A 22,863-nucleotide genomic window follows, 5' to 3' on the forward strand; every position below is an offset into this window, starting at 1 on the left:
GGGGCCCTCTGGCATCCCAAGCGAGTTCTTAACCATCGCACCACTCGGCCGGCCTGAGAACTTATTTTAAATGCCGACTCCCAGGATACACACAGAGATCCTGATCCAGATATCTGGCTGGAAGTCTAGAAGCCTGTACTTGATGCTGTAGTTGGTGCTCCAACTGTGTTTGACCTGTAGTTGATGCTCCAGGCGACTGTGACACAGACAATCCATCATCCTCTATACTTTGAGGAGCACTGCACTAAAAGAATAAGGTTCTTTTATGGCATAGCAAAGTGGTGGGGTTTTTTTGGGTTTTTTTTGGCTTTGCTCAAACAAGGCCTCAAAAATTTTCACCACCAATCCTTCAAGTGTTCCTCCCTAATGGAAATATCTACTTAAAGGCAGATGCTCTGCTTGTCCCCAAAGAGAGACGACACTATGGCATAGCAAAGTTTTTACATCTGAACCCACCTATGAATGTTCAGTTGAAATCTGGTCCTTTCTAGCTTCCTCCATTTAAGAGGCTTTTTCACTCTCCATCTTCCCTGCCTCACCACCCACTTACTCCCCATCACTCCACTGACATCACTCTCCCTAAGCACCACCAGCTCACTCCAACTGTTAAAATCCAGGACTTCTCCGACCCTGCTGGACACTCCCTCTTCCTGAAATGGTCCTTTCCACTCTTGGGCCATTCCCTCCTGTTCTCCTGCCTCCTCAGCTCTTCCAGGACTCCTTTTTTAGCCCTCTACTTTTCTCATTCCACACCCTCTCTGAGAGCCTGTTTCAATTCTCACTAACAACTACAAATTGTCTCTAGAGTCACAAACCTACCCACTGGCAACTCTACTGGATATTCAAATGCCTACTCTCTATTAATCACCTTCCCCTTCCCACCAACTCTCCCTGTGTTCTCCCTCTCAGGAAACAACAGCTCCATCCACCTAGTCACTCTAACCAGAGTTTGGTGCTTCTTGAATTTTCTTTCTCCTTCCATCACTGCATCCAGTGAGTTATCAAACTCAAGCTCCCTCCAAGTTGTCTCCTCCTCTCTCCACCTCTACTGCCTCTGCTTTGGGGCTGCAATATCTACCTAAAGGGCCTCTGCTCCCTCCAACCCACTTTCTACACTGCTCTCAGCGTAGAAATGTAACCTAATGTTCCAAAATGTAACCTAATCATTTTTCTCCTGCTTAACATCTCAATCACTCAGAAAATGTCCAAAATTTTTAGACAATTTTTGAGCTCTTATTCTGTACCAGACATTGTATTTCGTTCAATCATCAAACAATCCTAAGATAAGGGTATTATGATGAGATGTATATTATTTTGAGGATTATACGGAGGCTCAGAGAAGTAGTTTGGCCAATGTCAGAGTTAAGAAATGGCAGAGCCTGGATGTATACTCACATTCCTCTTCCTGTATTTTGCTACTACCCTTTACAACCTGACCTCTGCCTACCTTTTCAGCATCCTCTCACCACAGCCCTACTTTTGTACCACATTCCAGCACATCAAACTTTCAGCCACGCCTCAGAGTAGCTCATCTGGAAGTTTACATGTAATCCCAGCTGCTCAGAAAGCAATTTCCCTTCATTTTTAGATTTGGGAAATCACTCAAATATCACCCCTCAGCCCAGCTGCTATGCTGCTTCCATAAACTTTTGTACCCATTTCCATTGGCCCTTTATATCACTGTACTATAATTTTTTTTTTTAAGATTTTATTGGGGAATTGGGGGGAGAACAGCGTTGGGGAATCAGAGAAGGGGAACAGACAAGTTGCTGTCCTTTTGTTCTTCAGTCTAGTAGTGGAGGATGTCACTTCACTGGCCCATGTTGGTATTGTGATCATTGCACTCTTCCCGGCTGAGGCAGATCAGTCGCCAGTCATTGGACGGCAGCTCACGCCGGCTGCCGCCGCTCACGCTGACTGCCAGCCACTCACGGTAGCTTATGGCAGCCCACTGCAGCCTATGCCGATGGAGGCAACTCACGGCAGTCCAGCTCCAGGTCAAGCTGTTGTTCACCATCTTAGCTGTAGAGGGCGCAGCATCACTGGTCCATGTGGGATCCGAACTGGCAGCCTTGCTGCTCAGAGCTCACACTCCCAAGCCAACTCCTAACCAACAAGCCACTCGGCCAGCCCTATAATTTTTTATATGTCTGTTTTTTCCATAATGCTGCCTGTTCCTTAAGGATGGGAACTTTATCTTTTTCATTTTGGTATTCACAGCCCAAGCACAGTGCTGGCATGCTGCATGCATTTAATGATTGCTAAATAACAGTAACTCACATACTTTTAAACATCCCTTTAAAGAAAAAAAAAAAACCCAAGGCAAAATGCATTTTTCATTTTTTCAAGAGAATTTAACCATATGAGGAGTGTGTCACCATTTCAGTGATATAAGTAAATGATTAAGTTTCATAAACTCTACTACCAAACCTTGGGTCCTCTTTGCTCCACTAGACAGATCCTCTGGTAAGGCTGCTACAGGATGTCTGGCTCCCCACATAGGCATGACTCAGCCTAACTCCACACGCTACCTAGCTGAGCACATTTGCTTGTGACCAACACCTGCCCTGATCACAAGCACTGGGTGATGGCCTATTTCACACTCAGATTGGATTCCAAACCATCAACTGTTGGATCAAGTGCCCCACCCCTTTCAGACGACTGTGAGCAAACCCTTGTTACCTGGCAATCTCCTGATGGTAATCATAGTGCTCATCCTCCTCCAGCCACTCCACAGATCCTGTGACGGGATTGGCCCGTCCACAGAAGACCTTCATGGTGCCAATCAGCTCATTAGTTTTAGTGGTGAAAAGCAGCCTTGCCAGCTCACTTCTTGTGGACAGGTCTGAAATCTATTCACATCATAATGCCCAAGAATGTAAAGGAAAAAATATTAAAAGACAAGAAAACAAATTTAACAAAAATGTCGAAGCCACTGAAAATAGTTGGTTAATCAGTATTTTAATCTTTCTAGCAAGAGTTATTTGATTTTATAGTCCTCATATAACATCAAAAACAATCATACGTAAGTTCATAAAGCTATCTGGAAACTTCAGCAGCCCTCAGTGATTCCAACAGGGTCAAATGAGCTTCACAGGGGCACCAGGGTACAGCCTCAGGTAAGGACAGGTGAGAAAGAAAATGCCGTATTTCCCCATGTATAAGACGCACCTTTTCGGGGAAAATTTGGGGTCTAAAAACTGGGTGCATCTTATACAGTGGTTGTAGATTTCAAATGCCATAGATGGAACTGAGGACAAGGCAATATATGAAGACAGTGATTCGTTATCAGACACAGATGAGGAGAAACTAATGGTTGGGAGTTTTGACAGTGATGAGTTGTATGAATTTTATGGTGAATAAAACTTGAGTTCAATAATTTTTTTAAAAATTTTACTGTTAGTTTCAGGTGTACAGAATAATGCAATAGTTATCCTTTTCACCCCTCACAAAATAACAACCCACCTCCCCCCATCTACTGCCCTTCCCACCCCCCGGTATCATGCTTATCTATTACAATTCCATTGACTCCATTCCCACTCTCTACTCCACGTCCCATGACTGTATGTATATATAATTATAGTTGACACACATTATTATTCAACATCAGTTTCAGATATACAGTGTGGTGGTCAGGCCTCTACACCGACTATGAAGTCAGTGTAGACTTCATGTAGACCTAACAAGACATGAGTCCATCTGGCCCCCTAAAAAATATTTACAACATTACTGATTATATTCCCTAGACTGTCTTGTCTATCCCTGAGGCCATATTGTAGTTACCAATTTGTATTGTTTCATCCCTTCCCCTTCTCCTTCATCCCCACCCCCTCCCAACTAGCAACCCTCAGTTTTTTTTTCCTCTGTGTCTCTGAGACTATTTCTGTTTACAATTCTCATTTATTCACTTTTTTAGAATCCACGTATAAGTGAGATCATATGGCATGTCTTTCTCTGACTGAGATTTCACTTAGCATGATGTTCTCTAGTTCCATCCATATTGTTGCAAATGGTACTATTTCCTTCTTCTTTATAGCTGAGTAATACTCCATTGTGTAAATGTAGCATAGTTTCAATAACTTTATGTAATACATTTTCTTTCAAATTTTGGGCCCCAAAATTAAGGTGCGTCTTATACATGGGGAAATACACTAAAGCAGAGGAAAGAGTTAGTAGGAAAGGAGAACAAAGAGAAATTGGGATGGTGGTAAACTAATAGTGCCTCAGGATAATAAACACTTACTTTAAGGAAAAATACAAAGATAAAGCAATACAAATTAGGAAAGTCTTCATCTAAACAAATAAGTCATAGCTACACTAAACATGGATAATCTCAGATCTATATCTTTGAGCCAAAAAAAGGTAAATCACAGAATACCTATAAGATTACATTTATATAAAATTTATAATTATACAAAGCAGAACATAGTCTTTATAGATCATACTAAAAAGCATAGCAGGGAATAAGGATAGTGGTTACCTCTAAGAGGGAAGGGAAAAGGATGGGATTAAGCAGGACCATGCAGGGGACTTTAAAAGTAATATTGTTCTTTTTCTAAAACTGGGTGGTGGGAATACAGTGTTTATGATATTGTCATTCTTTATGCCTCACTATTTTTATGACTTCTTATCTACTCAATATTTGATTTTAAAAGCAAGTTTTTTAAACCTTTCTTCATCTAAAAAAATTTGCTTCACCAGATAGATAAAATGTCTCGTATGGGCTTTCCTCACAAAGAAATCTATTTCTGAGAGACAGAGGAACACCATATCTCAAAGTTTGAAGGCACATCTCAACAGGTATGGGCTCTCCCAATGCCTTCCCTCTTACCATTGAGAAAGGAGCAAGTGTCCCAACTCCTCTTCATTTCTTGTTAAACACTGATCCATCTTTAGGAAGCCTGCTTACTTTTTGTGCCTTAAACATTCCTGAAGCATTTTACTGGCCGGAGTTATTGACTTTCTTTTGAAATTATCTAGGCTAAGTAAACAATGAATTCTTATATAACAGGATGGGAAACAATCTTTTCTGAAAAGACTCAGGCAGTCCCTGGCCTTGTCCAAAGCAGTCAATTTGTCTTTCGGTAAAACACTACTTCTAAAATCCCAGCATATCTATCCTCTAATCTAGTGGCTCTCAAACTTTCTGGCAGCCCCAGTAAGAAATATACTTTACACAGAGACGCAATACACACACACACACGCACATAATTGATAAAGTTTCACAAAACAATACTTATTTAGCATTCCTATGGACAAGGCCCTCTGATATATTTTATCCTGTTTCAATTTTATTTCTTAATTGCTGATCATGACCCACTAAATTGACGTTATAACTCACTAATGGGTTGCAACCTATTTTGTCGTCGGGAAAGTCATGACGTATTTTTGCATTGAAAAACACAGAAAAATACATCATGACTTTCCCGACGACCCAATAGTTTGAAAAGCATTACTAGAATCAGCTCTGTACATCTCATATGCTAATATTTCTTCTAAAAACAGAGTATCTAGAACTACCAGAATCTATAATGTGCTTTAGAAAACTGTCTCACAAATGCTGTAGTAGAAAGAAATGACCACATCTTGCTGAATGTTCAGAGAAGGCCTAAAAAATGGGTAGGATTTAGGTAGGCGTGGGGAGAGGGCACTTCATCAGATTAGACAGGTTTAGACAGTCATGCACAGTGAATAAATCAGTTTAGATGAAGGGAGACTGAAAAAGTCAAGCATGTTGGTAGGGTCCATATCGTGGAGGGTTCAGAAACGCTTATCTTGTGACATGTGGAATCAATTCTGAAGTCATTTAAAGGTTAAGAGTTCAGTAAAGAACCTTCATCTGTGGAATTTCTTTTGCCTGTGATGTTGCTGAGGCTATAACTAGGATCGCTGACTTTTCAGAATTTTTCAGAAAAGTCACTGATTTCCTATAAATCTAAATGAATGCTTGAGGATGGGAACCATGTCCTGTAACCTCCCTTGGTGAGCACTACAGGTTCTATGGCCAAATCCCTTCATCTATTATTAGGACCTGTCTTCTCCCAGAAGGAGCCCACACTCCAGATTCTGGAGATATTCTGACCCTTTCCTCATTTCCAAGAGCTGTGAACTTGGTCTCCAGAATGGAAACCACTATGCCAAGCTCTAAGTGCATTACTAGTCAGATTACAAGGCAGATATTTGGTTCATTCATTCAAAATTTACTAAGTACCTGCCATATGCCAGGTACTGTGTTAGAGACTGGAGGACAACCATACACAATATAGAGGAGGTCCATGGGCTCCTACATATTAGTCTCTAATGGTGGAAGAGTCCAAATATAAACCATTACAGCCTATAGCGCAGGAAAGGAAATACGTTAAGATGCCTATGAAAGAGAATGACATGGTTAATGAAAGACTCTCTGAGGAAGGTGGCATTTAAGTTGAGACCTGCAAGATAAGTCAGGTTAATGGTTAGGGAAGAGTAATACTTATATTTCAGTAATCCTTACCCCAGCTATTCCAAGAAAAAGAAAGAACTAGCTGCATAAGCAAAACAGACTAAAACCTGAGTGAGACTGAAGCAGTTTGAACAAAAGAAATGACAGATTAAGGGTCGGCTACTGCAAATCACACTGGGCCATTTCAGCTTTGGGAAGGAGTTTGGATTTTGTTCTAAACGCACTGGGAGCCACTGAAGTGTTTTAAACAGAAGAATCTCCACGTCAGGTGTAAGCTTTTACAGGGCAGCTCTGGCTAGTGTGTGATGAATAAACTGGTTTCCAACTACGTATTAAGAACACAGAGACTGGGAAAGGCGAGCCCATCAGCAGCTCCCAGAATCAGAAAACCGTGGCTCAGTTAGGGGTGCGATATTTGGAGCTCCTTATGACTGCGGTGTAGGTCTCTGTAGCTGAGGGGAGGCTCCAGGTACGTCCTATGACCCACCTAAACTCGGGGATGTTTCACCACCGGCCCAGCAATCGGCAACCACCCCAAAGGACGGCAGAGCCGGGGCCCGCCTGGAACCCCGCTCTCCCGCCGGCCCAGGCGCTCCGAGCCGCCCCCAGTGTATTCCAAAAAGGTAGTGGAGAGTCCCGAAGAGATGCGTACCCCGGCGCCCGAGTACACCCACGCCAGGCCACGCTGCCAGAGCCCTGGGGCTGACAGGAAGCTGGCTGCACCTGAGACTCCAACCGCGACCCCACCTTCCCAACCCGCCCAGCGCCTCACCAGCCGCGGGAACCGCTCGGTTCACTTCTGCCGCCACCGCCAAATTGCCGCGGCTGACGTGAAAGGGCCGGACGTTCCTGCGCCGGCTGAGCGTGCTGGAGGCGGGGCCCGGAAGCGGAACTTAAAGGCTCTCCCATGGCACCCTACGCGTTCCCCACAGTGCTCCGCGACATCTACTATGGAGGCTGGTAGGGCAGCTGTCCTCCGCGTGAAGCGGAAGCGCAGCGCAGAGCCTGCCGAAGCTCTTGTTCTCGCTTGTAAACGCCTCCGAAACGACGCAGTTGAGTCGGCGGCCCAAAAGACGCCCCCTGAGGGTCTGAAGAGAGCAGCAGAGAATAATGTCTTCCAGTTGGTGGCTACCGTGCGCTCCCAGGTATTGGGCGAGAAAGGAGTGGGTGTGGAGGGGATCTTAGGGCGCGGCCGGGGAGAAACTGTATCCCTGACCTCACACGAACCCTCGCTTACGCCAGCATCCTTCCCCTACTGCCTTCCAGGAGGAGCCAGTCCAGCCGCTCGTGCGGGCCGCCTTGCGCCCATCCCGGGCCAGCCAGCAGCGTATACGCCGCGACCTCCGTGTGTCGGCTCGGGAGATCCGGCAGGAGGGCCGCTACAGGGTTGTCTCCAGCCGCCGATCCTCGGGGATTCCCTCGGGTGGCCTGGAGTCCGATGACGCGCAGGGAAACTCAGAAGCCGACAGCGACGCAGACTTCCAGCTGTTCGACCTGGTTCACGAAGAAGGAGACCCCGAGTCCTCTGCCGCTGGCTCCAGCAAAGTGAGTACATGCCCGGAGGAGAGCTGCGCTTCTCCGGACAGATAGGAGTGTGGGCCCAAAGTCAGCACACAATTAAGAAGATGCACATGGCTTCACCTTTTATTAATGGATGATCCAGCCTGCTTGATAGCGTCATTTTTACAGATTAGGTTATCCATTCAACAAGTATTTACTGAGCGCCCACTGTGTGCCAGGCATTGTTCTTAAGTTCTGTGGATATAGCAGTGAGGACCTAAAGTTTAAGTTTAGGAGGTAAACAATAAGTAAATTCAGTGTCAGATGGTGATATGGGCTAAGGGGGGGGGGAAGCAAAGCAGGAAAAGAGTGCTTCCATTTCAGAGGTCTCCCTGAAAAAATAAATGTAGACCTTATATAGGTGAATGGCAGGGCATTGTGGGTATCTTGGAGACAGGCATTCCAGTCTGAGAGGTAACCTGCAAGCACAAAGGCTCTGAAGCTGTTTGTCTGGTGTTTTACAAGGTCACTGTGCCTGGAGCGCAGTGAAATGGAGGACAATAGTAACAGGGAATTTTGGGGAAGGATGTCTGCTAGACCCTGTAGGTACTACTAAGGACACATTGCCTTTTCATCCTGAAACGGGGAATTACTGGAGGACTTTGAGCAAGGTAAAGATAGAGCAGATGGTAAAACTCATTAAAGGGAGGTTAAAGGCATAGTCCTGGGTAGCATATCAAGTTTGAGGCAGATTTAGGTCTAGAATGCACACTTAATCTAGTGTTCTTCCCACTACATTACATTTAATAAGTTTGTTTTGTACCTCACTTCCAAAAAACAAAGTCTGCATGCAGTAAGATCATAGAAGTAGAAAATTCTCAGCCTAAGGCATGCCCCCTTTTGAGAAACATTAAAATATTTTTCACTCTTTATAATGGTTTTTTAAGTTTAAAAAATGAAATTTTAATTCAAAATACATCAGGCAAAACATATTTAATCATGATGCTAGTATACCTGGATAACAATTTGGGTATGATGTCTATAGCCACATCTTTTACCAAAACTAATTCCAGACTGATTCATGAGTTACCAATCAAATAATTTCTTAAAATAAACCAATGTTCAGTGGAATTGAATCAATTAAATAGCTCAATTTTATAAGAAAAACTAGTAGATAAACTAAGGATGTGAACACAGATTTTCCCAACATAATACAAATTATAAATATCAAAAATGTTTACACAGTTTAAAAACATGAATTTAAGCTGAAAACAAACTTGAAGTTTTATGCCTACTAACACTAGCAGGGGTAAGGGTGTTGATAGCACTGCTGGCAAGGCTGGGATTAAAATGGTAAGTGACTGTCGTGCTTAAAATTGATGCAAGTCTTGGAAAACAGCGTGGCTTTACATGTCAGGAATGCTAAAAATAGCTTGGGGCCTGTTTTAAAACTTTATTTTTATTGTTTGGATTCTAAAGCCATCCAAAAAGCTAAAGAAATTTAAAAATTAGTGATAGTATTTCTGTGCCACATTAGGGTGGGGTTTTCTTTAAATTGATACCATTTATGTTTTAAGCAAATAAAGTACTACTTAACAGGAAACCTGAAAAAGTGAAAAGGTTCGGTTCATTTTATCTAGTAATCTCACCCCCGGGATTTATTCTAAGGAAATAATTCAGCAAATAGTTGTGGTATTAATAAAAGCTACTATTGGTTTACTAAGCAATTACCATGCATTAAGTATTGTGCTACGTATTTGTTATATTTTCTTTTAATTAAATTCGTTTAATCATCACAAAAACCCTAGGAGGTAGGTACTTTTAGCTTCATTTTTCAAATGCAGGAAACTACACATTCACTGCAACATTGTATATGGAAGCTAAAAATTATGTCTGAGGAATTGAGTATACAACTGCCTGGACCTTTAAATCAATAACCATGAAGACTGGCAAGATGAGAAAGTACTTATATATGTTTAACGGTAGAAAATGTAATATAATTGAAAATATGGGTAAGCATACACATTGACTAGATTTAAATATAATTTCTCTTTTATGAAAACTATGGGAAATTTGAAAAACTACAGCAAAAAAATATGGCTGCATAATTTGTTGGACTGAGGGCTGGGGACTTGCGTTGGAGCCAGAACTTTCCTTGTAAACAGCTTTGAGGTTGGTCAAGAGGCTGCACAAAAACTGACATGTCTAGTTCCTTTTGACTTTGGAGCAAAGAATTAATTCCCTTTAGCCTGTGATAGAGCGCATTGGTCTCCCCTTGTCTGTCTTGGCCATGGGATGACCACACTTCCCCATAATGGTGTCTGGTTTGAGCTGCACAGCCTCCTGTGATGTACCTGTTGAGAAGGGTCATTTGCAGCAAGTCCCCTTGGTTTCCAAATGGACCTATGCTACCCGGGATAACACACTGTATTGCCCCTGGAGTACATCTTACATTGACCAGTTCCATTCTGGGGCAGTCCATCTTGAGCTATTCTTTCTAGCAGGAAACTAGCTACAGGGGAATCTACTTCTGGTTTGTGATTAAAAGCAGGATGTCAGTGTGTGCAAGCATGTGGTGGGTGATGGCTGGCAGTAGTTATCAGAGCCCAGGAATCAGCCTTAGGCCCCTAGAGGAGGCCACACAAAGTACAGATCCCTATGGGGAGAACATCATACCAGAGGAGCTCAGGAGGACCTAGGGGAAGACTCATCAGCTCTGCTGGCTCTCCCTCTCCTCAGGCCAATCTTCACATGTGCTCTTGCATCAGCCAAGCACAGAGTAGGAGGCTATCTTTTTCTATCTTAAAAGAAGAACCATACATTACTTTTTTAATAGAGATACTTTTTTCCCCTCTAATCTTATAGCTAATTGAGACTAGTAGGCCATAGGGATAAGAATATTGACTCAAACATAGAAAACTGTAGGGAGGCTTCCTTCACCCAACTCTAAGGTTCCTTCTCTTGGAACATCCATGTTTTACCTCATGCATGTTATCATCTGCTGTTTTCTTTATAGGCATCTGACCCAGATGTGATCCTCTGCAATTCTGTAGAGTTGATCCGTGAGCGGTTGACTATATCTGAGGATGGACCAAGAGCAGAGCACCGAGAGGAACAGAAGGATGACTATGTGTATGACATTTACTACTTGGAGATGGCCACTCCAGGATGGATTGAGAACATCCTCTCTGTGCAGCCTTACAGCCAGGAGTGGGAGCTGGTAAGGGGACCCACGAGGATGAGAGGCATGAGGGAGCCTAACTGACTCTAGTCAGGGTACTTTGCCTCCCTGGGTTCCATTCCTGATATTAACATTGTTCTTAGTTCTTCTTGTCCTTCTTAAAAGGAAGCATTTATTCTATATCCCTTCTAGGAACCTGGGTTTAGTGCAGGGAATTCTGGAAAAGAGGGTTTAGATTGATAACTTTTGCTCTTAATGAATCCTTTACAAGATTTACAGCATCATCTTTGTTATTTATATTTACCCGCTCTTGGGGGGGATAAATATTAATGGGGCTTATAACAAAATAAAGATATAAACCCTGAAATTAACATGAATGAAAACTAAACCTTTTAAAATTGTATCTTATAAGAGAAAACCTTGGATTAAGAAAGCTAACTTCCTGACATTATTCTTAAATTCTAAAATGATTCATGAGAGTTAAGGTGGTACCTCTCATATTCTTATGAGATAAGCATCTTACTCCACACCTGCGCTACAACCATAATCCTAGGCACCCACCTTGGACCATTGCATAGCATCTCCTCCTGCCTTACCTGTACCCCTCACAACTGGATTTGGGTTCTGATTTTGGCATCACCCATAATCTGTATAATCCCTCTCCCACCTGGCTGCCCTTTGAGAGTTTGAAGGTCACTGCCATCAGAGCTGTCTTTCCTTCCCACCCTGGTGTGGTCCCTTCTGGTATAGCTGTCTATCCCATCAGGAATGTGGCACCCAGAGCTGGACTTGTGAGTCCAGTATCTCCCTCTTGTATCCTAAGTGTAGTCTCTTATGCAGCAGAGTCTAACCACCAGGCTGCCTCTTTTTCACATGGCACCTTAAATGACACCTCCAAGGTGGTCTTCCCCCAGACCATAACCTTAGATGTTCTGACTTATACTCATGTTTGTGTTGAGATGTGCAGGTGAATGATGACCAGCAAACAGAGGACATTTATGAAGATGAAGATGACGAGAACTGTGAGAGTAATTGGCGCAATGAGTACCCAGAGGAGGAGAGCAGTGATGGAGATGAAGATTCCAGAGGTGGGTAGATGGCAGCCTTGGATGGGGAAGTACTGGTGGAATCCAAGACTGAGGCATAAGCACAGTTGACAGGTCCATCTTAACTGGCTCTCTTCCTCTGCCATTGAGCTTCAACAGCTCAACCACAAGCTGTTGGAGCTGTAAGAGACCCATGGACCAGTGTTTCCAGGGGAGCTACTAGAGGTGTAATGTCAGTCAGGTGTGGGTTCGAAACATCTAGCTCAGTGTCCCTTTCCCTGCTTCAGTCTTAAGAGTATTGGAGAGGTTCTAAGTGCCAACAAAAATAATTTCTTGGTGTTTGTTAATGGAGGAACAATTAAACTATGGAGTATTCTATTGGGGAAGTGCCTATAATAAGTTCTATAATATGATAATACATTCATATTATGTCATTCTAGGCTCTGATGAATACAGCAGCCTCAGTGAAGAGGAAAGAGGCAGCAGCAAACGACAGGTGTGGAGCAAATACCCTTTGGATGTGCAGAAGGAGTTTGGCTATGACAGCCCCCATGACCTGGATTCAGACTGATGATCCTGTGATACCCATGAGGTTCTATCACAGGCCCTTCAGGGCTCTGTGACTGCAGCATCAGCTGTCCTGGTAATGGGTTTCCTAGCTTAAAACAGGGAGGGAAAAGGCATGTCCAGCAGCACCATCGTACCAATGAAAACTTGGGCTGAAGGAGTGTGTCTTTTCCACTAACAGCAGGGCCCCTTTGCCTCAATCTAAAGTGACCCTTGGGCCGGCTGAGTGGCTCAGTTGGTTAAGAGCTCACTCAAGGGTTTGAGCTCTGAGCAACAGTGGTTCGAGTCCAGCCTGAGCTGAGCTGCCGCTAAGCTGCCAACAGGTGGCAGGATGGCTCAGCTAAAAAAAAAAAAAAAAAAAAATTTTAAAGTGACCCTACAGTCTGAGGGGCAAAAAAATGCCATAAAAATGGAGATTCCTGGCCCAGGCATTTTCCCATTCTATACTGAAGCCAGTAAGTGGAGGAGAGGCTCCTGTTTTATCAGCACTAAGATTCAGCTTTCCCCTACCACCAGGCCACCTGCCTCTAGTAAAAGCCTGTTTCTTTTGATAGAGGGAATCTAGAAGGGCTACAGTGGTGTGGTTCCCTTGTAGCAGCACAGACTGGACAGGAATGGCCATTAGGGAAGGAAGTGGAATCTGCCTGAGTTGTGAGGAGTTTCAATTAACAGCTGTCTCTCCCTCCCTGCTTCCTGACTCTGATAATGGTTGTAAAGATTGCTGTCTTCCTTTGGCATGTGCCAAGGAACAGGGTATCTGTGAATGTGATACTCTGTGTTTAGTGAAAACTAACTTTAAATATGGGAGCAAGTCATTCCTTTAAAACTTTTTAAATCTGAATCTATTACGTGTTTTTCCCACTGTGCTCCCTCTTTCGCTTTCTCCTCCCCATCTCCCACCAAAAATGGGGGGTTGGTGAGACAGAAGTTTCAGAATGGACCTAAAACACTAAGGACTTAAGGCAAGTGAGGAATGTTTATTCACAGCACTCACCAAAAACTATCAATAAAAACTATTACCAACAGGACTGATTTTGTTATCAGAATTTGTATCTCATAAGCAAACTCTGTCCCTGCCCCTTTCTAAACCACAGATGCCTTAACTGACTGGATTGGCATTTATGCTTTTCTTGTAACACTGTCCAGTAGAATTTTCTGCAAAGATGAGTATGTTCTATATCTGTACTGTGCAATAGTAGCCACTAGCCACATATGGCTGAGGACTTGAAATGTGATTAGTGCAACTGAGGAATTGAATTTTTAATTTAATTTTAACTTAACTAGTTACACGTGGCTAGTTGCTACTGTAATGGACAAAACAGGTCTAGGGAAATAATACACAGAACCTTCTATTCAAGATGTGCCTTCTTGCCCAGTGGCACAGACTCACTATCATGTGAAAAGGTGATTTACACAGAGATATGTCTTCTTTCCACTTCTTTTAAGATTTCATAAGCATCTCGACTTTCCATCCTGCCTTCACTCTTTCTTTCACTGAATGTTCATTCTGTTAAGTCTTTACCTACATTAATTCCTGTCTACATGGAGTAAACCTGACAAAATGATTAAATTCTATGTGTACATTTACTCAGGCTCTACTATTGTGGTTATAAAACCAACAGATTTGGTTTCCCATCCTAATGATCCACAAATGTATAATTCAGCTTTGCAAGTAACAGGCAGCACTTAAATGTCCAATACTAGTCATCTCAGTCTTCTGTAGGCATAGAAACAAAGGATTAAAACCACTCTGTACCATTATAATGCACTCACTGTTGTTTATGTACTCTTAAGGTTTGCCAACATTAAAGGGCTGACAACTTCACAAAAGTTGTCACTACAACCCACTATAAAAGGGATTAGCACATTAAGAGTAGGATTGAGGGAGACAAAAAAAACCTCAGAAACTGAGCCGGCCAAGTGGCGCGTTTGTTAAGGGCTGGCTTGGGACGCCAGCTCTGAGTAGCAGGGCCCCAATTCGGATCCCACATGAGGGCCAGTGACACTGCGCCCTCTACAACTAAGATGGTGAACACAGCTCAACCTGGAGCTGGGCTGCCATGAGGCGACGGCGTAGGCTGCAGCCCCTGCTGCAGTGGGCTGCCATAAGCTACCATGTGTGGCCAGCGGCCAGCAGCTAGCGTGAGCGGCTGGCAGCCAGTGTGAGCTGCCAAGAGCCGCCATGAGCGGCCGTTCAGAGGCCGGCAACTGATCTGCCTCACCCGGGAAGAGCGCAGTGATAATACCAACACGGGCCAGTGAAGCAACATCCTCCACAACTAGACTGAAGAACAAAATGACAGTAACTTGTCTGTCCCCTTTCCTCCGATTCCCCAGCACTGTTCTCCTCCCTCAAGTCCCCAATTAAAAAAAAAAAAACCTCGGAAATTAATTCCACAACAAAGCTTGAGTGCTGTAGGGAGTCTCTGGCTTCCCTCCCACAGAAGCGTTCCTGGGAATCATCTGTATCCAACACAGAGGGGGAAATGCAGTCACCATTCAGTCATGAGAGGAGGATGACATGGCTCATTAAGCAAGTATTAGGGTACCTGGGGTGTGAGGCCCTTGCTTCCCCCAGGAGCCACTGGGGAAGAGCAAGTTCCTGGGATTAGATGGTCATTTACTTGAGTGAAGAAAGCTAAAGCCTGGCTCAGGGATCCTCAAGCAAGTGCATTCTGCTTAAAGCATTAGCTCCAGGGTCCCTGGGACAGGTGCCGGCTTGGCTCAGACAGGAGTCATGTTTACATAGTCTAGGCAAGTCAACCTCTGCACAAGACTCCCTGTTGCCAGGCTGGAATTTGCTATGTAAATTTTTAGCCCGTGATAGTTAAGGATGTCCCCCCATGTTCTCACAGATGCATGCCCTGAACCCAAAACAAATGAGCATGTTCCCCTGAATTGTCTTTATTGAGCAAGTATGACCAAGGTTACTCCCTTGTCTGAGACGGGGCCAATTTGGTGGAGAAAAATGGTCATAAAGGGAGACTGTCTACCATTGATCAACTCCAACATCAAAGGACAAGAAGACCACTGAGCGAACCAAGCCAGCAGGTTCTTCTGAGCCCAGAATGACAGGGTCTCAGGGCATCCTAGGGCAGCTGTATAATCCAGTGCAGCCATGCTGCCTGTGAAGGAACATCCATTAGGCCAAACCTACTGCTCTGGACTGACCTGGTGCTAAAGAGCAGCCTGAGCACCAGAATGAGTTGTTCAATCATGCAGTCTGCTGAGGAGTCACAGTGAGGCTGAAACAGCTTTTTCCCAAGAGTCTTCACTGATCACAGGGAGAAAAGCGAAGTCCCCACAAGTACCAAGCTCTTCCTGAGAATACAGCCCCACTAGACCTCAGATGAGGAGGCAGGCAGGAGAGGAGTGCACATTCCGATAATCCACACCAAGGCGGCTCAGTGTAAACAAAGCCTGGTGTTGGGTAGCGAGGAGGGTGCAGCCTGATGTGAGGTTTTCAGAAAAAGAAATTAACCGCTTCTAGCACCAAGGTGGGCTCACGTGGGTCTGTACAGCAGTCCCTCATACCAACCTATATAGAGAGGAGCAAGCTATTTGGTGGCTTGGGTCCATGAGTCTCTGCCAGCTAAAAGAATTCAAGTGATCCACCCATACTTGAGAAGTTTCTATCCTCTTAAAGTTCATACTAGAAACCCAGAGATTTACTTTCTACCAACCAGAACAAAGACCTAAGGTCTCAAGTAAAATAAAGGATTATCTTTCAAAATAGCAGTATTGCCAGACTTACGACTCATAAATTTGTTCATTTGTCCTAAAGTGTAACTTACACAAGTAAAAAAATCTTTCAAGTTCATCTTTGGATGTAAGACTTAACAGAAGATTGGGTTAAAACCAAGCAAAAAATCTGGTTGGAGTCTGACCCATCGCCACAGAGACACCTCTGACAGAGGGACTCAGCTTTGGGTACTTTGAATTTTTTAAACAGCCAATTGCATCCTGTAGATGAATGAACTTCAATGCTTTGCTAGAATTGGTGTTCTTGATTAAATAATATCAATAAGTAATGGACTACAACCCTTTCCTCAGGGAAGGATTTTGAACCAGAGAAGAAATGGCAGCATTTCAGGTCTCTAAAGTCAGGTGCTTGGACCTGGTCAGAGGAAAACTTCCCATAAAGAGCTCCTTCATAGAGACTCCTGATTCAAACCTCAAATATCAGAAATTCAGAAACCACCAGCCACAGCTATTAACCTAGCTAGCACTTCCTATTCCCCAGTGCAACTCACCAAGAAAGTGTAAGGACTGTACCCATCCACCAGGAACAACAATAACCATTCCCCCTGTCCCCCAAGCTCCCACCACCACCACCCTCTGATGTCCCCACCTTCAGGCTAGCCTGGGACCCTGAGTCTCCTCCCATAGCTTACCAATGAGAGTGACCACCTGAGCAGGCCATCAGCCCTGAACCCCCTTACACAATGTGGGCCAAGAGGCTCCTTTAGAACAGGGTTGGGCCCATACAGTCTTGTCAGCTGGACTTCGGTGGCTGTGGCCACAGGTAGACTTCCAGGCCTCAGGAGACTTCACCTCTGGCCTCTAGTCAGTTTTTCTCTCAACATTTCTCTCTTCAGCTACATCTAGTTCAGTCAGGACACAAAAGCAAATCTGCTGGGTGACTTTGGTGATAGCAGCTACATGAAAACAGAGAAGAGAATTTAGCAACCTGACATTCAGCTACAGCCCCAACCTAAACACCACAAGGCTGATTAAAGTACATCTGTGGCTCCCTCCCTTGGATACCCTGTGCCAGGCTTTGCCCCTCACCCCCAACAAACCTCAGTGTCCCCAGTCCCATGCTCAACCAGACAGTCTGATGCATGACTCCTTCCCATGTGGATTGCACTTTCAAGAGATAGTATTTTAACCCCAAAATAGGACTCTGAAGATAGAACTAAAGTGATCATGTCAAGATCAAAAGGGAAGAAGTCATGTGGGGCAGCCAGGTCTAATGGCCTCCAGCATATCACTAGTATGGGGGAAGCTGTTAGCCACCACGCCCACCTCTACATCACACACACACACAAACACACACACACATACACACAGCCAATGAGTGATGGGCAAAGAGAAGCTCACCAAGAACATTCCGAACAAAGGGTGGCCTCCGGGACTCTGGCAAATAAACACCCAGGAAGTAGATGGGGACCCCAGAAAGGGCAATCCCAATGCCAATGAGGGAATTGATGGTGTCACCGAAGAGGGGCACAATCACCAAAAACAAGGAGCATATGCAGAACACGATGGGAAAAACCAGGCTCAGCTGAAATGGAGGGAGGTGAGATATTAGGTAAAGTAGATGGGGAAACAGCATATGGGGAAGAAGGCACCTTGAGGGGATGGCCCACCCTTCCTAGTCTGCCCAGAGCCACTGACCTTGAGAGGCCGTGGCCGCTTAGGCTCCTTCCAGCGAAGGTAGAGCTGTCCAGCAACAGACAAGCCCACGAAGAACCAGTAGCTGAAGCTGAAGTAGTTGATGAGCAGGAAAACATCCTCCACAGTGAGGTAGATGAGTGCCATGGTGCACTGGAGGGGGAAGGAGGAAGCAGAAGTGAACAATGTCACCACCAGGGACCCTAGGAGACTCCACCATCCAGCAATCAGCACCAGATCTGCTGACTGCTGACTTAGCTTCACCGGATCACCTCTGGTTCTCTTCAGTCAGTCACCCCTTGGTATCAGAAAGGTCCATTCTCCACCTTAATGTTCAAGGTGGCATCTCTCCCTCTTCTGTTGGGGGCCCTTCCTCCACTCAGTGCCTCCCTTCTTTTTGCAAGCACTTCAGTAACAAGCCAGACTCCTCTCCCCTTCTGATGGCAGACCGTGAGGCCCTCCTCACTTCAATGCACCAGTCTCAACATGAATAACACCATGCCCTCAGACCTTTACACATGGGTCCCAACTACCTGGTATACAAATGGGCAAAATCCTCCAGAACCATTTCACTTGTCATGGTGCCTTAGAAATGTAGATTAGCAAAATGGATCCATACCCCTGGGGAGACAGGTACGACAGAATTTGCCCTCTGGAACACAAGAGCCCTGGAAGACAGGAGTCGGAGTCCTGGGACAAGGTCAGATTTACTTAAACTTCAAGAATACGGAGTTCCGAGCTTTTTGAGCTTCCTTTGCTCGGCCCGCTCCAAACTCTGGAGTGTACTTTCTTTTCTAATAATGGCCCTCAAGCCATTCTCTACTGCTCGGGCCCACTTCTGCTTTTTTGAAATATATTTTTACTTCTAATAAACTTTTCTGCAACTTAAAAAAAAAAGAAAAAAGAATATGGAGTTCCCTCTGTCTTTTCACCCCAGATTATCAACAAATGATTTAAAACAAAAAGAGCCCATTTGGGGGAGAGAAGTGGGACCCTGTATTGAGAGGAGAAAAGTGGGGTGGAAGGTGATTAATTTAAAAGACAAGATATTAGGGCCGGCCGAGTGGCTCAGTTGGTTAAGAGCTCGCTCAAGAGTTTGAGCTCTGAGCAACAGCGGTTCGAGTCCAGCCCGAGCTGAGCAGCCGCTGAGCTGCCAATAGGTAGCAGGATGGCTAAGCTAAAAATAAATAAATAAATAAAAAATAAAAATAAATAAATAAATAAAAGACATGATGTCAAATCTCCCATAAATTTATAAATTCAATGCTATCCCAATCAAAATATTGAGAGGGTTTTTGTTATTTTGACAAAACGATACTAAAGTTCATCAAGACAAATGAACACGAAAATTGCCAAGAAAATTCCAGAGGGGAAATAAAACCTAAAGTATCCTCGTTTTATTCAGATATTCAATATAAAGCTAAATAATGGAGTTTGGTGCTGATGGGGAGCATTAGTTGAGACGATGATACATTTAAGGGGTATATCATTATACTTGGCACATATGAAGTATCCTAAAAAATTAGTATTTTTTTATATGATAAGAATTTGAAAACTGTGGAAAAATGGATTATTCAACAAATGATATTGGTATAGCTGGCTAGCCATTTGAGAAAAAAATTAAGTGAACCCCCATCTCATTCCATACACCAAAATATAAATTCCAGATGAATCCAAAATTTAAACTTAAGTAATGAAACCATGTAAGACCTAATGACAAGAAAAATGAACTGTTTTTCAAATCTTGGAGAAGTCCTTTCTCAAGGTCCCTGTTAGCCTTTATATATATAATACCTTATATTGCAAATTAGAAAATGGTGGTCCTTTTTCAGGACTCTTTCATCTGTCAGAATACTTTCATAATTTACCAATTTTGTTGGAATAAAATGCTTTACTGCCATCTATTATATATAAATCTATGATGATGTCTATGATGTGAATAGAGGCCCCTAGGGTAGTTGTACAACTGGTCTGGCTTCTTTTCTAAATATGATTTTATAATTTAAAAAAAAATAAAGAGGAGCCGGAAGAAGAAGAAGCCATTGACATAAAAAATACAAAAATCTTACAAATTCATTTCTATATTCTTTTGTAGCATTTGCCTTCTCTAATATGACTGAGTTTTACTTTTGTACTTTAAAATAATTTTAAGAAAAAGGAAGAAACAGAAGTTCTCAAGAAGCTAGTATACCTCCTACCCAACAGTCTTCTCATAAAGTCAGGAGAAGGAGTACTATACAGATACATCCAGTCCCCACACTCCCCCAGCTAAGCTTACATTGAACAGTAAAGCAGGGATGGGTGTAAAACGCTCAATGTGGATCATGGACAGAAGGTCTGGGAGGTGGCCCTCACGGGACCCCACGAAGAACAACCTGGAGGGACAAGAAATGTGTCAGCAAGATCCTTTAACACAGCCATGCAGCCACACTCCTCACTCAGACAAAGTAGGCTCAGAGCCCCAGAAAAAAGCAGACAGTAGTCTTTCAGGAGCATCTCATGTTTATGCATGCCCAGCCCAACCTACCCCTCTACCCACAGATGTTTCCACCCTCTTCAACCATGGGCACCTCACCATTATCCATAAATGCTGTACCCCACTGTTATCCACTGACACCCCCAACCCCTTAGCAATAGAACCCACCATCACCCACAGACACTCAACTTCTGTCAATTACAGATACCTCACCATCTCAATGGATGCCTCACCCTGCCATCACCCACTGGCGCCCAACCCATCCCACCAAGGGAACCCTCACTCTGCCACCCCACAGATTTCATATTAACACAATGGCTTTTTAAAGAAGGGCAGCCAGACTTCTGTCAGGTCTTCCATATATCTTCCCTGAGCTCTTGATATATGATAGGCCAGGATGAGCCTGGAGCTCAAAGAGACAACCCAGGTTCCCTCTCTGTACCTAAAGAGCTTTACTGACTGAGAAACAGAGCAGCAGCCAAATCAATGTCACATAGGGCAGTCAGCATCATCAAGGAGCACACAGCACTCACTAGGCTTGGAGGTAGGTTGAGCGAACAAAGAGCTTCCCAAGAGATGACCACATCTGGGCCGGGAAGAGCTGGAGTTTGTCAGAGGTGAGTGGGTAGGTGAGGAAACAGCACAGTCAGAGGCTAAAGAGAAACGTGAGAGTGTAGGCTCTTTGAAGGTTGGTGCTAGAATGCTTCTAGTCCCAGGATAAGTTGTGTGAGGAGTGCTGGGAACAACCTGCATACAAGGCCATGCTGTGGAGTCTGAACAAGCATGAGAGCCAGCTGTGGCTCTGAAGTAAGGGCCTGAGAGGATTTAACCCAGAGACCTTGGTAGCATCATGGAGGCCAACTACAACTGGGAGAGCTAGGGTATGAGGACAAGGCCAGACAAGATCATCCGTGACAACTGTCCCAAAAGAGAGGAGGCCTGAACGAGGGGGAACACCCTGGCTGAGGAGAGAGCAGGACAGATATGATAACCTCAATCAAATCTGGTGATCGTGTGTGTGTGTCTGTGTGTGTACATTGGAAGAAGAGGGTGGACTACAAGAATAAAATCAAGAGGCCAAGCAAGGACTGACAGTTCACAACATCACAACTGGACCCGAAGCATATGTGGGGTGCATATTAAGTCTGAGACATTTGGAGGCCATCCAGGCAGAGCCATGGCCTGGAAAGGGGCAAAATGTTGGAGTTGGCTCATGAAGTTAATAATTTATACTAGGCAGAGAAGAAAACTGATACAGGAGATTCTGGAAGGGGACAATGTGTCGATGAGGCAAAGGTGTCTAACACAAAGCCGAAGACAGCTACGCTACATGGATAATAAAGAAAAACTTAAGAAAGTAGCACAGGCAGAAACAACTGTGCATTATCTTGATGTCACTGCAGTTCCCTTTATGTGCAGGTCCAGATTCTTACTCTGTTGAGTCAGTCCTCTCCACCCCGCTCCAGTCAATGGCCCAAGACAGCTAAGAGAGGTGAGAAGGCACCTAACACCTAAGTATTTGAAGACGACTGGCAAGGCCAACTGGGATGTCTTGGGCATCAATAAGGATGAGGCAGCTTGTGTTTGGGTGGGGCAGCCTGTGAAGAGCCACACCAGGCTAAGTGAGGGAAGATGACACCATATTCCCTTTGTTATTTTTAAAAATTTTATCGGGTAACTCTGTGTGTGTGTGTGTGTGTGTGTGTGTGTGTGTGTGTGTGTTTTCAGGACCCATCAGCTCCAAGTCAAGTCATTGTCCTTCATTCTAGTTGTGGAGGGCACAGCTCAGCTCCAACCAAGTCCAGTTGCCATTTTCAAACTAGTTGCAGGGGGCACAGCCCATCATCCCATGCGGGAATCGAATTGGCAACCTTGCTGTTCAGAGCACACGCTCTAACCAACTGAGTCATCCAGCAGCCCACCGGCAGCTCAGTGGCAGCTCAGCCCAAGTCATTGTCTTCAATCTAGTTGCTATTTTCAAGCTAGCTGCAGGGGGCACATCCCATCAACCCATGTGAGAATCAAACCAGGAACCTTGTTGTTCAGAGCATGCACTCTAACCAACTGAGCCACCCGGCTGCCCTGATACCATATTCTTTTACAAGGCTTGATCTCTATTACTCTGGGTGCCTCAGGGAGGCTCCAGGTACATGGACTAGGGTGTTAAAACTAGTAAGAAGAATGAGTAGGACAAAACTGTTTTTTTTTTTTTTTAGCTGAGCCATCCTGCCACCTGTTGGCAGCTCAGCGGCAG

The 22,863-nt window shown here is 44.3% G+C and overlaps 3 protein-coding genes across 11 annotated transcripts in view; 1 reads left to right on the forward strand and 2 right to left on the reverse strand.

The window, feature by feature from the left end:
- The window catches only part of PRMT7 (protein arginine methyltransferase 7), a 49,597-nt gene extending 32,386 nt beyond the window's left edge, over window positions 1-17,211 (reverse strand). The window contains exons 1-2 of one of the 2 annotated variants that reach the window (XM_019654987.1): window positions 17,131-17,211; window positions 2,683-2,852 (exon numbers count right to left, since the gene is read on the reverse strand). In XM_019654987.1, coding sequence (XP_019510532.1) covers window positions 2,683-2,777 — 95 coding nt within the window. In that variant the 5' untranslated portion in view covers window positions 2,778-2,852; window positions 17,131-17,211. Of the gene's footprint in view, window positions 1-2,682; window positions 2,853-7,214; window positions 7,319-17,130 lie in introns of those variants that run through there. The other variant, XM_019654977.1, reaches the window with a different exon arrangement.
- On the forward strand, window positions 7,350-13,027 carry SLC7A6OS (solute carrier family 7 member 6 opposite strand). Its single transcript, XM_019655150.1, has 5 exons — window positions 7,350-7,587; window positions 7,709-7,987; window positions 10,959-11,162; window positions 12,091-12,211; window positions 12,610-13,027. The coding sequence occupies exons 1-5, from the start codon at window positions 7,393-7,395 to the stop codon at window positions 12,738-12,740; spliced, it is 930 nt and encodes a 309-aa protein (XP_019510695.1). The 5' UTR covers window positions 7,350-7,392; the 3' UTR covers window positions 12,741-13,027.
- Window positions 15,058-22,863, reverse strand: part of SLC7A6 (solute carrier family 7 member 6) — a 53,945-nt gene continuing 46,139 nt past the window's right edge. For 7 of the 8 annotated variants that reach the window (XM_019655086.1, XM_019655095.1, XM_019655045.1 and 4 more), the window contains 4 exons: window positions 20,412-20,508; window positions 18,137-18,286; window positions 17,840-18,023; window positions 15,058-17,394 (listed from right to left, as the gene is read on the reverse strand). In XM_019655086.1, coding sequence (XP_019510631.1) covers window positions 17,300-17,394; window positions 17,840-18,023; window positions 18,137-18,286; window positions 20,412-20,508 — 526 coding nt within the window. In that variant the 3' untranslated portion in view covers window positions 15,058-17,299. The remainder of the gene's footprint in view (window positions 17,395-17,839; window positions 18,024-18,136; window positions 18,287-20,411; window positions 20,509-22,863) is intronic. The other variant, XR_002125402.1, reaches the window with a different exon arrangement.

The sequence above is a fragment of the Hipposideros armiger genome, unplaced genomic scaffold (assembly GCF_001890085.2).
Source record: "Hipposideros armiger isolate ML-2016 unplaced genomic scaffold, ASM189008v1 scaffold_9, whole genome shotgun sequence".
NCBI classification, from domain to species: Eukaryota; Metazoa; Chordata; class Mammalia; order Chiroptera; family Hipposideridae; genus Hipposideros; species Hipposideros armiger.